At 47.7% G+C, this 17,393-nt stretch overlaps 1 protein-coding gene across 1 annotated transcript in view; it reads right to left on the bottom strand.

Annotated features, from left to right (window-relative positions):
* LOC118394151 (protein ENTREP2) overlaps positions 1–17,393 on the bottom strand; it is a 141,601-nt gene that overhangs the window by 27,977 nt on the left and 96,231 nt on the right. The window contains exon 3 of the mRNA XM_052462151.1: positions 3,032–3,142. Within this exon, the coding sequence (XP_052318111.1) occupies positions 3,032–3,142 (111 nt within the window). The remainder of the gene's footprint in view (positions 1–3,031; positions 3,143–17,393) is intronic.

The raw sequence follows: 17,393 nt of genomic DNA, 5'->3' as shown, positions 1-17,393 counted from the left end.
GTCTTGAGATGTAATGCCACGCCAAGCTACATTGGGCACTCGTAAAACAAGGGCTTTAATATCAACTTCCTGGAAGTGATTCAAGGAGAAGGCTTAGGCAGTGTGTCACAGGGAGTGGAGTAGTGCCATGCTAAAACTGATGACACACTCTCTGTGTGACCAGGTCCTGTGAATCATTACGTCACTCCGGCAACAATACCATTTACGAAGATAGGTTTCAAGTTGAGTCAACAGCTCAGTATTACATTCATGGACTTCTAATGTATACATTATTTTGATTTATTCACTATGCAAGATGGAGGCAGTTGACATTGATGGTGATGAAATACCCCAGTTGGATGGACTGTACAGGTGAATTACAGCTAACTGGAGAAAGGTCACCTCAGGAGCCTGGATGGAATAATAGATAGTCCTTACTTATTCACGCTCTCTTATTACTGCATAAGGAATGGAAATGAGTTCAATAAAGCCCAGCAGTGTTTATGTATCCACTGCAAAGCCTGCAAACAATGCCAGTGTGTTTAATTGATTAGACCAACTAAATTAGAATTCCCATGTGATTAATGTGGCTAGAATAGCAGATCCTCAGTGTAATTACCAACAGCAGTCATGTGAGGGGAACCATCCTCAGTTTAACTACTATGATGATTCGCTTTCCTCTTTTTCCCCTTTCTGCTTGACAGACGTGTGTTATTTCCAATGTTCTATAATAAGAAGAATTAAAACATTCGTTTTTTGCAAAGAGATGGATTGAATCAATAAAATTAAAGTCTAGTTGTCGTTGCCTCGCCTGCTACTGGGTCTGTCTGTGATACCGGGTCTGTCTGTGTTACTAGGTCTGTCTGTGTTACTAGGTCTGTCTGTGCTACTGGGTCTGTCTGTGCTACTGGGTCTGTCTGTGCTACTGGGTCTGTCTGTGTTACTAGGTCTGTCTGTGCTACTGGGTCTGTCTATGCTACTGGGTCTGTCTGTGCTACTGACTGTCTGTGCTACTAGGTATGTGCTATTGGGTCTGTCTGTGCTACTGGGTCTGTCTGTGTTACTAGGTCTGTCAGTGCTTCTGGGTCTGTCTGTGTTACTGGGCTGTCTATGCTACTGACTGTCTGTGCTACTGGGTCTGCCTGTGCTTCTGTGTCTGTCTGTGCTATTGAGTCTGTCTGTGTTACTGGGTATGTCTGTGTTACTAGGTCTGTCTGTACTACTGGGATTGTCTGTACTACTGGGATTGTCTGTGCTACTGGGTCCGTCTGTGCTACTGACTGTCTGTGCTACTGGGTCTGTCTGTGCTACTGGGTCTGTCTGTGCTACTGGGTCTGTCTGTGCTACTGACTGTCTGTGCTACTGGGTCTGTCTGTGCTTCTGGGTATGTCTGTGCTTTTGGGTCTGTCTGTGTTACTGGCTCTGTCTATGCTACTGGGTCTGTCTGTGCTTCTGGGTCTGTCTGTGCTTCTGGGTATGTCTGTGTTACTGGTTCTGTCTATGCTACTGGGTCTGTCTATGCTACCGGGTCTGTCTGTGTTACTGGGTCATCTGTCTGTGTTACTGGGTCATCTGTCTGTGCTACTGGGTCTGTCTGTGCTTCTGGGTCTGTCTGTGCTTCTGGGTATGTCTGTGTTACTGGTTCTGTCTATGCTACTGGGTCTGTCTATGCTACCGGGTCTGTCTGTGTTACTGGGTCATCTGTCTTTGCTACTGAGTCTGTCTATGCTATTGAGTCTCTCTGTGTTACTGGGTATGTCTGTGATTGGTGCTGGGGCAGACTGAAGCAGGGGAGAGAGATGGTAGAATGGGGCAATATTATGGTAAGGGGAATGCAGAATATCCCGTGGAGCCGACTACAGTGCTGATACAACCCCACACAACACAGTGGTCACAGAACAGAATAGGTAGGCTAGGGGCTTGAGCTGTTGTTCTGCTATAAGTAATCCCTTCATAGCCATCCATCTATTCAGCACACACAATACACATATACAAGCACACTGCACTACTCAGAGCTGGAGCCATGTAGAGAAGTACGGTATTCAAATATTTGTTTTAGTTTTTAATCCCCCAAAAGCTATTCATTATTTATAGCTTATTAAACACTAATTAAATGAGTCCAGAATTTATGGATTTCAGTATTTTCTTTTACAGAGAAAACCCTTTTAGAAGACTTTGAGAGCTGTGATTTTCTATGCCCTAACAGCATAGTTGATCTAGGAACTTTACTCGTCATGAGTCTATAGATTCATGTAATCTATGCTAGTATGAGGTACGCAACTCCTTCCCCAGCCTGATCCTGACACATACGTTGTGCCACACCATCTGAAAACGGGAAGCTCTGTGAATTTGACACAGGAACAGAAATGAAACCTGCCGCAGACAGCAGACAAATTGAAAGCTCTCTCTCCCCAGACGGCGGATTATTATGTTTTTCTTAATAATTAAACGATGAGCTCCAGTGGGTAATCAGACAGACAAACGGCACTGAGCCCTACTATTAAGAAGGACGTAGGAGTGGCTGGTGTTATGTATTTATTTTTACTGTGAGCTGGGTGGGTGGGGCGGTGCTCTGCACACTGATTCAACTGGTGTGTGAGACTGACGGATCTCAGACAGGCTAGGGCCTTTCAACACCAGGTGCCACAACTCCTTCATATGAACAGGGGCCCCACCGCATCAACCGGCCCCTGTTAAGATGGAAGAGATAGGGAACCAGTACTGGCCCCTGTAGATGGGAGAGATAGGGAACCAGTACTGGCCCCTGTAGATGGGAGAGATAGGGAACCAGTACTGGCCCCTGTAGATGGGAGAGATAGGGAACCAGTACTGGCCCCTGTAGATGGGAGAGATAGGGAACCAGTACTGGCCCCTGTAGATGGGAGAGATAGGGAACCAGTACTGGCCCCTGTAGATGGGAGAGATAGGGAACCAGTACTGGCCCCTGTAGATGGGAGAGATAGGGAACCAATACTGGCCCCTGTAGATGGGAGAGATAGGGCACATGCAGGGGGGGCAGAGGGGGTAGAGGGGCAGGGCACTGGTCTCTCACCAGCTGACAGTCCTCCAGAGAGTTGACCAACTGAGCGTTCTGGCAGGACAGGATGGAGCCAGCCAGGTTGAGCATCACACACACCGCCGACAGCAGCATGAAGAAGGTGATCTGTGGAGAGACAGAGTAGAGATGTTGAGATGTATAGAGCAACAGTAGACCCACACAATACAGCCATAACATCATGTCCTCAGGAAATATATCACCAGTTGATTTAATGATCATGTTGTCTTGTGGTAGGCAGCAATGTGTTTTTTTTATGCATGGTTACAGTGAGAGGGAAGGCTTCACCAATCAATATTGACTGATTGACTGATTACAATGACTAATAAGGGGGAGGAAAAGGCAGCAGATGATCACAGAAATCAATAACCCTTTTTCTCAAACAATTTAAGTCCATCTAAGATAAATGTAATCTAACCCATGGATAACCCATCTGCTCAGAGGTTAAGAGCACAAACACCACGCATGCATATTGACATTTGACAGACCAACTCTTTACATTGCTCCTAGTAACACTGTCCCTTATAGTTACAGGACTGTCCCTTATATATTTTCTCACAATGCCTTTCGTATCTAGTGTCACCTGAAGACCTAAAGCCCTGATGAAGGATGGTCGGGTAGAGGAACCAATCTCCTCCTAATTCCTCAGCCCAACTCCAATCAACACTACTGCTTCCCTACAGCCTGATAGATCTCTTCTGTGGCAATTTCCCCCCTCTCTGCACTGTCACCAGAGTGGCTACCTCCATGTTCCCCCTCTAGTCTCCCATTAAAAACAATTATTTTTATTTTATAGCTGACAGTCCCAGGAAATACATCATGTGAGGAGAAATAGAGTGAACATTTGGGCTCCTTTAAATCACAGTTCAAGTGTAATAGAATGGGTTTAAAGCCGTGAGAGGCCTCTGCCAGTAGATTACAAGGCAGAGCCGGGTCCTGTATATCAGGCCTGGACTTCGTCTACACATACTGTAGCCTGTTTGATTTACAGCCCTGGTCCTGGTGCTGCACCCGATGGAACATTAACCCAGACGGGAGGGCCAGGAGGCAGGGGAGGGACACAGGGGACACCAGCCCAGCCTGGGGGTGGGAGGGAAGTGGGAGGGGAGGACAAGACACATTTACCGAGAAAGAGGTTGAAAAACAGACACATGTACAGATGGAGAGGAGGAGAGAGAGCGAGGGAACGAAGGAGGAACAGAGGGAGAGATGGTGTAAACAGATGGAGAGATACTTTTAAATGCTTTTCACCATGGCAGGAAATTGTAGGATTGAAAGGTTGATCGGCACAGTTCGATGGAGGTAGACCACTATATCAGAGGAGAAACACACTACCCCAGGCATTATTCCTTGGCTGTGTGCCCATGGAGGAAATGCCTGGGGTACTGACACTGACAGTAACTGGTTGTCAGTAGAAATATGACTACATCCAACCAACTCCATGTCTTTTCAATAAGAACTATGACGTAATAGCCAATAAGGGGTTGTGACGGCTAGAAAGATGGTGGTTTCAGTTGGACTTATAGACTCAGGTCTTTAAGACTCAATTCAGCTGCTACGAATCTATGAATTTAAACTAAAACATGAGGAGGGACAGAGAAAACAGTTTGAAAGGAAGAGTTAGATCAGAAGATCAGAGAAATAACATAGAATATTTGTGTGTCCATAGGGTGGTTTCCCAGACACAGACTATGCCAAATCTGGGAAAAGTATTTTGGAAAGGTGTTTTTTTGGTCCAGGACTAGGCTTCATTTGTGTCCTGGAAACTGCCCCTGTATGTATACGTGTACTCTCTGCCCCTGTATGTATACGCGTACTCTCTTCCCCTGTATGTATACGTGTACTCTCTGCCCCTGTATGTATAAGTGTACTCTCTGCCTCTGTATGTATACGTGTACTCTCTGCCCCTGTATGTATACGTGTACTCTCTGCCCCTGTATGTATATGTGTACTCTCTGCCCCTGTATGTATATGTGTACTCTCTGCCCCTGTATGTATACGTGTACTCTCTGCCCCTGTATGTATACGTGTACTCTCTGCCTCTGTATGTATACGTGTACTCTCTGCCCCTGTATGTATACGTGTACTCTCTGCCCCTGTATGTATACGTGTACTCTCTGCCTCTGTATGTATACGTGTACTCTCTGCCCCTGTATGTATACGTGTACTCTCTGCCCCTGTATGTATACGTGTACTCTCTGCCTCTGTATGTATACGTGTACTCTCTGCCCCTGTATGTATACGTGTACTCTCTTCCCCTGTATGTATATGTGTACTCTCTGCCTCTGTATGTATATGTGTACTCTCTGCCTCTGTATGTATACGTGTACTCTCTTCCTCTGTATGTATACGTGTACTCTCTGCCCCTGTATGTATATGTGTACTCTCTGCCTCTGTATGTATATGTGTACTCTCTGCCTCTGTATGTATATGTGTACTCTCTGCCCCTGTATGTATATGTGTACTCTCTGCCCCTGTATGTATATGTGTACTCTCTGCCCCTGTATGTATACGTGTACTCTCTGCCCCTGTATGTATATGTGTACTCTCTGCCCCTGTATGTATATGTGTACTCTCTGCCTCTGTATGTATATGTGTACTCTCTGCCCCTGTATGTATATGTGTACTCTCTGCCCCTGTATGTATATGTGTACTCTCTGCCCCTGTATGTATACGTGTACTCTCTGCCCCTGTATGTATATGTGTACTCTCTGCCCCTGTATGTATACGTGTACTCTCTGCCCCTGTATGTATACGTGTACTCTCTGCCCCTGTATGTATATGTGTACTCTCTGCCCCTGTATGTATATGTGTACTCTCTGCCCCTGTATGTATATGTGTACTCTCTGCCCCTGTATGTATATGTGTACTCTCTGCCCCTGTATGTATATGTGTACTCTCTGCCCCTGTATGTATATGTGTACTCTCTGCCCCTGTATGTATATGTGTACTCTCTGCCTCTGTATGTATATGTGTACTCTCTGCCTCTGTATGTATATGTGTACTCTCTGCCTCTGTATGTATATGTGTACTCTCTGCCCCTGTATGTATATGTGTACTCTCTGCCTCTGTATGTATATGTGTACTCTCTGCCCCTGTATGTATATGTGTACCCTTATGCACTTTTCATTTCTAGCTTAAACGTGCATGAGGGTGTTTAAACACGGATCATAAAGTGCACCTGTATTTCCAAGTTAATATGTTAATTAACCTTGGATTGTCACATCACTGTGTGTGTGTGTGTGTGTGTGTGTGTGTGTGTGTGTGTGTGTGTGTGTTACTAAACTAAACTAAACTGCCATATGGTAAGAAAAGACACACTGCTTTAGATGTTCACCTTCAGAGAGACTGTGACGGTCAACATCTTCAGAGAACAACACTTTTCCCCATGCTTCAAATGTCTCATCACTGACGTTAAAGGAAACAAGCAGAAAGCTGAGAACTTTGTGTAAAGACATGAATTAGCTTGACTGAGAATAGAACGAGGCTATGACAATGACCATTTCGTAAGGCAGAGATGGAGCAGAGAGACCGTTCCTCCAACATCAGTCGTAAAACGCCTATTAACGGGCACCTCTGAGTGTTCGCCTCATCGCCAGCTGAACACAGCCAATCAAACGAACTGCTCAATCTCACCAGGTTTTCTGCTGCTCTCTCTGTGGCAATTCCCACTGAGTGGAAAATGCCCCATAGTGTGAGGTACATTTCCGTAAAACAATCATATATTTATACAATCATACTAAATATGTTGTTACAATGTGTGTTTACTGTTTAGATTGTGGTGGAACTCACAAATTCCCTTTCAATATTAAATCAGACTCTCCAAGGATGTTCTGACAAGACATCCCAGGTCCAATCTGAGACGAGCAAAACCAGCATTCTATTCTATGTTATTCTATTTGTTTTAATTTGTTTCTGTTCATTTATTTTCCGTCTTTGTTTCCATTATCTTCCTTTTCATTGCTTTCCATAAATTGAATTCAGCACCAATGAGAAGGCAGACAGGTAAGTGTCTGCAGTAAATCTCATTAATAGCTGACTTTATCGTCTGTGCCTTATAGCTAACCTGACTGAATGGCTGTTCTTTTAGAGTCATATTTCACCAACACATACCTGTCTCCTGGGCTAATGAAAATGTGTGGCTCCACACTGGCTCTGTGTTCTAATTACCATTTGGGATCACATTGCACTGTTTAACAGACACTCATTAATTACCGTCCGCCACCATGCCCCCAGCATGACAAACAGACTGATTGACAGACTAGCAGACACTGCTAGGGAATGCCGTCAGAGTTAGGGTCAATACCATTTTTTATTCAGTCAATTCAGGAAGTACACTGAAATTCCAATTCAGTTTACTTCCTGGAACCCAACTCTGCATGCCACTGAGGGGCCGGGGAGATTTACACCGCGTGTCACAGTCACCATTTAACACTCACCAGGATGCTAATATATCCCCACCATTTTGTTTTCTGATCGGTGGACAGGGGATGGAAAACACACAAGGCCCAGACATGGACTTTTTCCATCAGGGCGCTAATCATTCATACATACAGTCATTTCCCTCATGTGTAGTATGGTGCTGTATGAGGACCCATGTGTAGTATGGTACTGTATGAGGATCCATGTGTGATACTGTATGAGGATCCATGTGTAGTATGATACTGTATGAGGATCCATGTGTAGTATGGTACTGTATGAGGACCCATGTGTAGTATGGTACTGTATGAGGATCCATGTGTAGTATGGTACTGTATGAGGATCCATGTGTAGTATGGTACTGTATGAGGATCCATGTGTAGTATGGTACTGTATGAGGACCCATGTGTAGTATGGTACTCTCTGTATGAGGACCCATGTGTAGTATGGTACTGTATGAGGATCCATGTGTAGTATGGTACTGTATGAGGATCCATGTGTAGTATGGTACTGTATGAGGACCCATGTGTAGTATGGTACTGTATGAGGATCCATGTGTAGTGTGGTACTGTATGAGGATCCATGTGTAGTATGGTACTGTATGAGGATCCATGTGTAGTATGGTACTTTATGAGGATCCATGTGTAGTATGGTACTGTATGAGGATCCATGTGTAGTATGGTACTGTATGAGGATCCATGTGTAGTATGGTACTGAGGATCCATGTGTAGTATGGTACTGTATGAGGATCCATGTGTAGTATGGTACTGTATGAGGATCCATGTGTAGTATGGTACTGTATGAGGATCCATGTGTAGTATGGTACTGTATGAGGATCCATGTGTAGTATGGTACTGTATGAGGATCCATGTGTAGTATGGTACTGTATGAGGATCCATGTGTAGTATGGTACTGTATGAGGACCCATGTGTAGTATGGTACTGTATGAGGATCCATGTGTAGTATGGTACTGTATGAGGACCCATGTGTAGTATGGTACTGTATGAGGATCCATGTGTATTATGGTACTGTATGAGGACCCATGTGTGGTATGGTACTGTATGAGGATCCATGTGTAGTATGGTACTGTATGAGGATCCATGTGTATTATGGTACTGTATGAGGACCCATGTGTAGTATGGTACTGTATGAGGATCCATGTGTATTATGGTACTGTATGAGGACCCATGTGTAGTATGGTACTGTATGAGGATCCATGTGTAGTATGGTACTGTATGAGGACCCATGTGTTGTATGGTACTGTATGAGGATCCATGTGTAGTATGGTACTGTATGAGGATCCATGTGTATTATGGTACTGTATGAGGACCCATGTGTAGTATGGTACTGTATGAGGATCCATGTGTATTATGCCCCTGGTACTGTATGAGGACCCATGTGTAGTATGGTACTGTATGAGGATCCATGTGTAGTATGGTACTGTATGAGGACCCATGTGTAGTATGGTACTGTATGAGGACCCATGTGTAGTATGGTACTGTATGAGGACCCATGTGTAGTATGGTACTGTATGAGGACCCATGTGTAGTATGGTACTGTATGAGGATCCATGTGTAGTATGGTACTGTATGAGGACCCATGTGTAGTATGGTACTGTATGAGGATCCATGTGTAGTATGGTACTGTATGAGGATCCATGTGTATTATGGTACTGTATGAGGACCCATGTGTAGTATGGTACTGTATGAGGATCCATGTGTGTAGTATGGTACTGTATGAGGACCCATGTGTAGTATGGTACTGTATGAGGATCCATGTGTAGTATGGTACTGTATGAGGATCCATGTGTAGTATGGTACTGTATGAGGATCCATGTGTAGTATGGTACTGTATGAGGATCCATGTGTAGTATGGTACTGTATGTATATGTGTATGTATGAGGACCCATGTGTAGTATGGTACTGTATAAGGATCCATGTGTAGTATGGTACTGTATGAGGATCCATGTGTAGTATGGTACTGTATGAGGACCCATGTGTTGTATGGTACTGTATGAGGATCCATGTGTAGTATGGTACTGTATGAGGATCCATGTGTGTATGATACTGTATGAGGACCCATGTGTAGTATGGTACTGTATGAGGATCCATGTAGTATGGTACTGTATGAGGATCCATGTGTAGTATGGTACTGTATGAGGATCCATGTGTAGTATGATACTGTATGAGGACCCATGTGTAGTATGGTACTGTATGAGGATCCATGTGTGATACTGTATGAGGATCCATGTGTAGTATGATACTGTATGAGGATCCATGTGTAGTATGGTACTGTATGAGGACCCATGTGTAGTATGGTACTGTATGAGGATCCATGTGTAGTATGGTACTGTATGAGGATCCATGTGTAGTATGATACTGTATGAGGATCCATGTGTAGTATGGTACTGTATGAGGATCCATGTGTAGTATGGTACTGTATGAGGATCCATGTGTAGTATGGTACTGTATGAGGATCCATGTGTAGTATGGTACTGTATGAGGATCCATGTGTAGTATGGTACTGTATGAGGACCCATGTGTAGTATGGTACTGTATGAGGACCCATGTGTAGTATGGTACTGTATGAGGATCCATGTGTAGTATGGTACTGTATGAGGATCCATGTGTAGTATGGTACTGTATGAGGACCCATGTGTAGTATGGTACTGTATGAGGATCCATGTGTAGTGTGGTACTGTATGAGGATCCATGTGTAGTATGGTACTGTATGAGGATCCATGTGTAGTATGGTACTGTATGAGGATCCATGTGTAGTATGGTACTGTATGAGGATCCATGTGTAGTATGGTACTGTATGAGGATCCATGTGTAGTATGGTACTGTATGAGGATCCATGTGTAGTATGGTACTGTATGAGGATCCATGTGTAGTATGGTACTGTATGAGGATCCATGTGTAGTATGGTACTGTATGAGGATCCATGTGTAGTATGGTACTGCCTCTGAGGATCCATGTAGTATGGTACTGTATGAGGATCCATGTGTAGTATGGTACTGTATGAGGATCCATGTGTAGTATGGTACTGTATGAGGACCCATGTGTAGTATGGTACTGTATGAGGATCCATGTGTAGTATGATACTGTATGAGGATCCATGTGTAGTATGGTACTATGAGGATCCATGTGTATTATGGTACTGTATGAGGACCCATGTGTGGTATGGTACTGTATGAGGATCCATGTGTAGTATGGTACTGTATGAGGATCCATGTGTATTATGGTACTGTATGAGGACCCATGTGTAGTATGGTACTGTATGAGGATCCATGTGTATTATGGTACTGTATGAGGACCCATGTGTAGTATGGTACTGTATGAGGATCCATGTGTAGTATGGTACTGTATGAGGACCCATGTGTTGTATGGTACTGTATGAGGATCCATGTGTAGTATGGTACTGTATGAGGATCCATGTGTATTATGGTACTGTATGAGGACCCATGTGTAGTATGGTACTGTATGAGGATCCATGTGTATTATGGTACTGTATGAGGACCCATGTGTAGTATGGTACTGTATGAGGATCCATGTGTAGTATGGTACTGTATGAGGACCCATGTGTAGTATGGTACTGTATGAGGACCCATGTGTAGTATGGTACTGTATGAGGACCCATGTGTAGTATGGTACTGTATGAGGACCCATGTGGTACTGTATGGTACTGTATGAGGATCCATGTGTAGTATGGTACTGTATGAGGACCCATGTGTAGTATGGTACTGTATGAGGATCCATGTGTAGTATGGTACTGTATGAGGATCCATGTGTAGTATGGTACTGTATGAGGACCCATGTGTAGTATGGTACTGTATGAGGATCCATGTGTAGTATGGTACTGTATGAGGACCCATGTGTAGTATGGTACTGTATGAGGATCCATGTGTAGTATGGTACTGTATGAGGATCCATGTGTAGTATGGTACTGTATGAGGATCCATGTGTAGTATGGTACTGTATGAGGATCCATGTGTAGTATGGTACTGTATGAGGATCCATGTGTAGTATGGTACTGTATGAGGATCCATGTGTAGTATGGTACTGTATGAGGATCCATGTGTAGTATGGTACTGTATGAGGACCCATGTGTAGTATGGTACTGTATGAGGATCCATGTGTAGTATGGTACTGTATGAGGATCCATGTGTAGTATGATACTGTATGAGGATCCATGTGTAGTATGGTACTGTATGAGGATCCATGTGTAGTATGGTACTGTATGAGGATCCATGTGTAGTATGGTACTGTATGAGGATCCATGTGTAGTATGATACTGTATGAGGATCCATGTGTAGTATGGTACTGTATGAGGATCCATGTGTAGTATGGTACTGTATGAGGATCCATGTGTAGTATGGTACTGTATGAGGACCCATGTGTAGTATGGTACTGTATGAGGACCCATGTGTAGTATGGTACTGTATGAGGATCCATGTGTAGTATGGTACTGTATGAGGACCCATGTGTAGTATGGTACTGTATGAGGATCCATGTGTAGTATGGTACTGTATGAGGATCCATGTGTAGTATGGTACTGTATGAGGATCCATGTGAGTATGGTACTGTATGAGGACCCATGTGTAGTATGGTACTGTATGAGGACCCATGTGTAGTATGGTACTGTATGAGGACCCATGTGTAGTATGGTACTGTATGAGGATCCATGTGTAGTATGGTACTGTATGAGGACCCATGTGTAGTATGGTACTGTATGAGGACCCATGTGTAGTATGGTATGACCACCCACAGGGACGTGTGCAGTTGAAATATGACAGGAAGTTTGAGTCAGTCAGACCAGTCACACAGAGGCAGAATGAGGGAATGATGAGAAGACTGTCTGCAAGCTGCAGAGACATGCAACGAGCTGTAGGTCTAACCAACTTTAACCATGAAACAAGAACTAAATAAAATACATCAAATATTCTGTATAATACTAAATTAGTCGTTTTGTACAAATATGCAGTATGCCTACACTTCCTTAATTAACCAATCGACATTTAGTGTGTGGAGGGTTGAGGAGAGCCGTCAGACTGTAGAACTGGGATATTTTTTTAAAAAGCTTTTGCAAACTGAAGGGTGCTTCAAGAGAACAGCTTTGACTTCACTGGCAAGGATATACATGTTGCTGGTAAAGCTGCACGTAGAAAATGGCTCTAATTTGGACAAAGATGGCTAATATCTTTCCACTTTACAACTCTCCTCATCCCTCTATGACGCAAACTGAAAAACAAAACCATAAATCTGGTTTATAATCTGTTTATTTGCAGAGTAATGTGTCTTTGGTCTAGATTGCTGTTGTTGTCATCCCCTCAATGGTGTTGAAAGCCTTGCGGCCCCATACAGCCCCTCGTCCGCCTATAGCAGTGTCCAGCTCAGTCAAATGTAACATGATAATTGCAGTGTTGACGGAGCATTAGCATTCCATGGGGGACACGTCTGTCTCTGACCCCAGTAACACTGCAGCCCACCAGACGTGTCTGTCTCTGACCCCAGTAACACTGCAGCCCACCAGACGTGTCTGTCTCTGACCCCAGTAACACTGCAGCCCACCAGACCTGTCTGTCTCTGACCCCAGTAACACTGCAGCCCACCAGACCTGTCTGTCTCTGACCACAGTAACACTGCAGCCCACCAGACCTGTCTGTCTCTGACCCCAGTAACACTGCAGCCCACCAGACCTGTCTGTCTCTGACCCCAGTAACACTGCAGCCCACCAGACCTGTCTGTCTCTGACCCCAGTAACACTGCAGCCCACCAGACCTGTCTGTCTCTGACCCCAGTAACACTGTAGCCCACCAGACCTGTCTGTCTCTGACCCCAGTAACACTGTAGCCCACCAGACCTGTCTGTCTCTGACCCCAGTAACACTGTAGCCCACCAGACCTGTCTGTCTCTGACCCCAGTAACACTGCAGCCCACCAGACCCGTCTGTCTCTGACCCCAGTAACACTGCAGCCCACCAGACCCGTCTGTCTCTGACCCCAGTAACACTGCAGCCCACCAGACCTGTCTGTCTCTGACCCCAGTAACACTGCAGCCCACCAGACCTGTCTGTCTCTGACCACAGTAACACTGCAGCCCACCAGACCTGTCTGTCTCTGACCCCAGTAACACTGTAGCCCACCAGACCTGTCTGTCTCTGACCCCAGTAACACTGCAGCCCACCAGACCTGTCTGTCTCTGACCCCAGTAACACTGCAGCCCACCAGACCCGTCTGTCTCTGACCCCAGTAACACTGCAGCCCACCAGACCTGTCTGTCTCTGACCCCAGTAACACTGTAGCCCACCAGACCTGTCTGTCTCTGACCCCAGTAACACTGCAGCCCACCAGGCCTGTCTGTCTCTGACCCCAGTAACACTGCAGCCCACCAGACCTGTCTGTCTCTGACCACAGTAACACTGCAGCCCACCAGACCTGTCTGTCTCTGACCCCAGTAACACTGTAGCCCACCAGACCCGTCTGTCTCTGACCCCAGTAACACTGTAGCCCACCAGACCTGTCTGACTCTGACCCCAGTAACACTGCAGCCCACCAGACCCGTCTGTCTCTGACCCCAGTAACACTGCAGCCCACCAGACCCGCTGTCTCTGACCCCAGTAACACTGCAGCCCACCAGACCCGTCTGTCTCTGACCCCAGTAACACTGTAGCCCACCAGACCCGTCTGTCTCTGACCCCATTAATACTGCAGCCCACCAGACCTGTCTGTCTCTGACCCCAGTAACACTGCAGCCCACCAGGCCTGTCTGTCTCTGACCCCAGTAACACTGCAGCCCACCAGGCCTGTCTGTCTCTGACCCCAGTAACACTGCAGCCCACCAGGCCTGTCTGTCTCTGACCCCAGTAACACTGCAGCCCACCAGGCCTGTCTGTCTCTGACCCCAGTAACACTGCAGCCCACCAGGTCTGTCTGTCTCTGACTCCAGTAACACTGCAGCCCACCAGGCCTGTCTGTCTCTGACCCCAGTAACACTGCAGCCCACCAGTCCTGTCTGTCTCTGACCCCAGTAACACTGCAGCCCACCAGGCCTGTCTGTCTCTGACCACAGTAACACTGCAGCCCACCAGACCTGTCTGTCTCTGACCACAGTAACACTGCAGCCCACCAGACCTGTCTGTCTCTGACCCCAGTAACACTGCAGCCCACCAGACCTGTCGGTCTCTGACCCCAGTAATACTGCAGCCCACCAGACCTGTCTGTCTCTGACCACAGTAACACTGCAGCCCACCAGGCCTGTCGGTCTCTGACCCCAGTAATACTGCAGCCCACCAGACCCGTCGGTCTCTGACCCCAGTAATACTGCAGCCCACCAGACCCGTCGGTCTCTGACCCCAGTAATACTGCAGCCCACCAGACCTGTCTGTCTCTGACCCCAGTAACACTGCAGCCCACCAGACCTGTCGGTCTCTGACCCCAGTAATACTGCAGCCCACCAGACCTGTCGGTCTCTGACCCCAGTAACACTGCAGCCCACCAGACCTGTCGGTCTCTGACCCCAGTAATACTGCAGCCCACCAGACCTGTCTGTCTCTGACCACAGTAACACTGCAGCCCACCAGGCCTGTCGGTCTCTGACCCCAGTAATACTGCAGCCCACCAGACCCGTCGGTCTCTGACCCCAGTAATACTGCAGCCCACCAGACCCGTCGGTCTCTGACCCCAGTAATACTGCAGCCCACCAGACCTGTCGGTCTCTGACCCCAGTAACACTGCAGCCCACCAGACCTGTCGGTCTCTGACCCCAGTAATACTGCAGCCCACCAGACCTGTCTGTCTCTGACCACAGTAACACTGCAGCCCACCAGGCCTGTCGGTCTCTGACCCCAGTAATACTGCAGCCCACCAGACCCGTCGGTCTCTGACCCCAGTAATACTGCAGCCCACCAGACCCGTCGGTCTCTGACCCCAGTAATACTGCAGCCCACCAGACCTGTCTGTCTCTGACCCCAGTAACACTGCAGCCCACCAGACCTGTCGGTCTCTGACCCCAGTAATACTGCAGCCCACCAGACCTGTCGGTCTCTGACCCCAGTAACACTGCAGCCCACCAGACCTGTCGGTCTCTGACCCCAGTAATACTGCAGCCCACCAGACCTGTCTGTCTCTGACCACAGTAACACTGCAGCCCACCAGGCCTGTCGGTCTCTGACCCCAGTAATACTGCAGCCCACCAGACCCGTCGGTCTCTGACCCCAGTAATACTGCAGCCCACCAGACCCGTCGGTCTCTGACCCCAGTAATACTGCAGCCCACCAGACCTGTCTGTCTCTGACCCCAGTAACACTGCAGCCCACCAGACCTGTCGGTCTCTGACCCCAGTAATACTGCAGCCCACCAGACCCGTCGGTCTCTGACCCCAGTAACACTGCAGCCCACCAGGCCTGTCTGTCTCTGACCCCAGTAACACTGCAGCCCACCAGGCCTGTCTGTCTCTGACCCCAGTAACACTGCAGCCCACCAGGCCTGTCTGTCTCTGACCCCAGTAACACTGCAGCCCACCAGGCCTGTCTGTCTCTGACCACAGTAACACTGCAGCCCACCAGACCTGTCTGTCTCTGACCACAGTAACACTGCAGCCCACCAGACCTGTCTGTCTCTGACCCCAGTAACACTGCAGCCCACCAGACCTGTCGGTCTCTGACCCCAGTAATACTGCAGCCCACCAGACCTGTCTGTCTCTGACCACAGTAACACTGCAGCCCACCAGGCTTGTCGGTCTCTGACCCCAGTAATACTGCAGCCCACCAGACCCGTCGGTCTCTGACCCCAGTAATACTGCAGCCCACCAGACCTGTCTGTCTCTGACCACAGTAACACTGTAGCCCACCAGACCTGTCTGTCTCTGACCCCAGTAACACTGTAGCCCACCAGACCTGTCTGTCTCTGACCCCAGTAACACTGCAGCCCACCAGACCCGTCTGTCTCTGACCCCATTAATACTGCAGCCCACCAGACGTGTCTGTCTCTGACCCCAGTAACACTGCAGCCCACCAGACGTGTCTGTCTCTGACCCCAGTAACACTGCAGCCCACCAGACCTGTCTGTCTCTGACCCCAGTAACACTGCAGCCCACCAGACCTGTCTGTCTCTGACCCCAGTAACACTGTAGCCCACCAGACCTGTCTGTCTCTGACCCCAGTCACACTGCAGCCCACCAGACCTGTCTCTCTCTGACCCCAGTAACACTGCAGCCCACCAGACCCGTCTGTCTCTGACCCCAGTAACACTGCAGCCCACCAGACCCGTCTGTCTCTGACCCCAGTAACACTGCAGCCCACCAGACCCGTCTTACTCTGACCCCATTAATACTGCAGCCCACCAGACCTGTCTGTCTCTGACCCCAGTAACACTGCAGCCCACCAGGCCTGTCTGTCTCTGACCCCAGTAACACTGCAGCCCACCAGGCCTGTCTGTCTCTGACCCCAGTAACACTGCAGCCCACCAGGCCTGTCTGTCTCTGACCCCAGTAACACTGCAGCCCACCAGGCCTGTCTGTTTCTGACCCCAGTAACACTGCAGCCCACCAGGCCTGTCTGTCTCTGACCACAGTAACACTGCAGCCCACCAGGCCTGTCTGTCTCTGACCACAGTAACACTGCAGCCCACCAGGCCTGTCTGTCTCTGACCCCAGTAACACTGCAGCCCACCAGGCCTGTCTGTCTCTGACCACAGTAACACTGCAGCCCACCAGGCCTGTCTGTCTCTGACCCCAGTAACACTGCAGCCCACCAGGCCTGTCTGTCTCTGACCCCAGTAACACTGCAGCCCACCAGGCCTGTCTGTTTCTGACCCCAGTAACACTGCAGCCCACCAGGCCTGTCTGTCTCTGACCACAGTAACACTGCAGCCCACCAGGCCTGTCGGTCTCTGACCCCAGTAATACTGCAGCCCACCAGACCCGTCGGTCTCTGACCACAG

The sequence above is a fragment of the Oncorhynchus keta genome, chromosome 14 (assembly GCF_023373465.1).
Source record: "Oncorhynchus keta strain PuntledgeMale-10-30-2019 chromosome 14, Oket_V2, whole genome shotgun sequence".
NCBI lineage: Eukaryota > Metazoa > Chordata > Actinopteri > Salmoniformes > Salmonidae > Oncorhynchus > Oncorhynchus keta.
The sequence above is the reverse complement of the archived record's forward strand: the minus strand, read 5'-3'. Positions and strand labels throughout refer to the sequence as shown.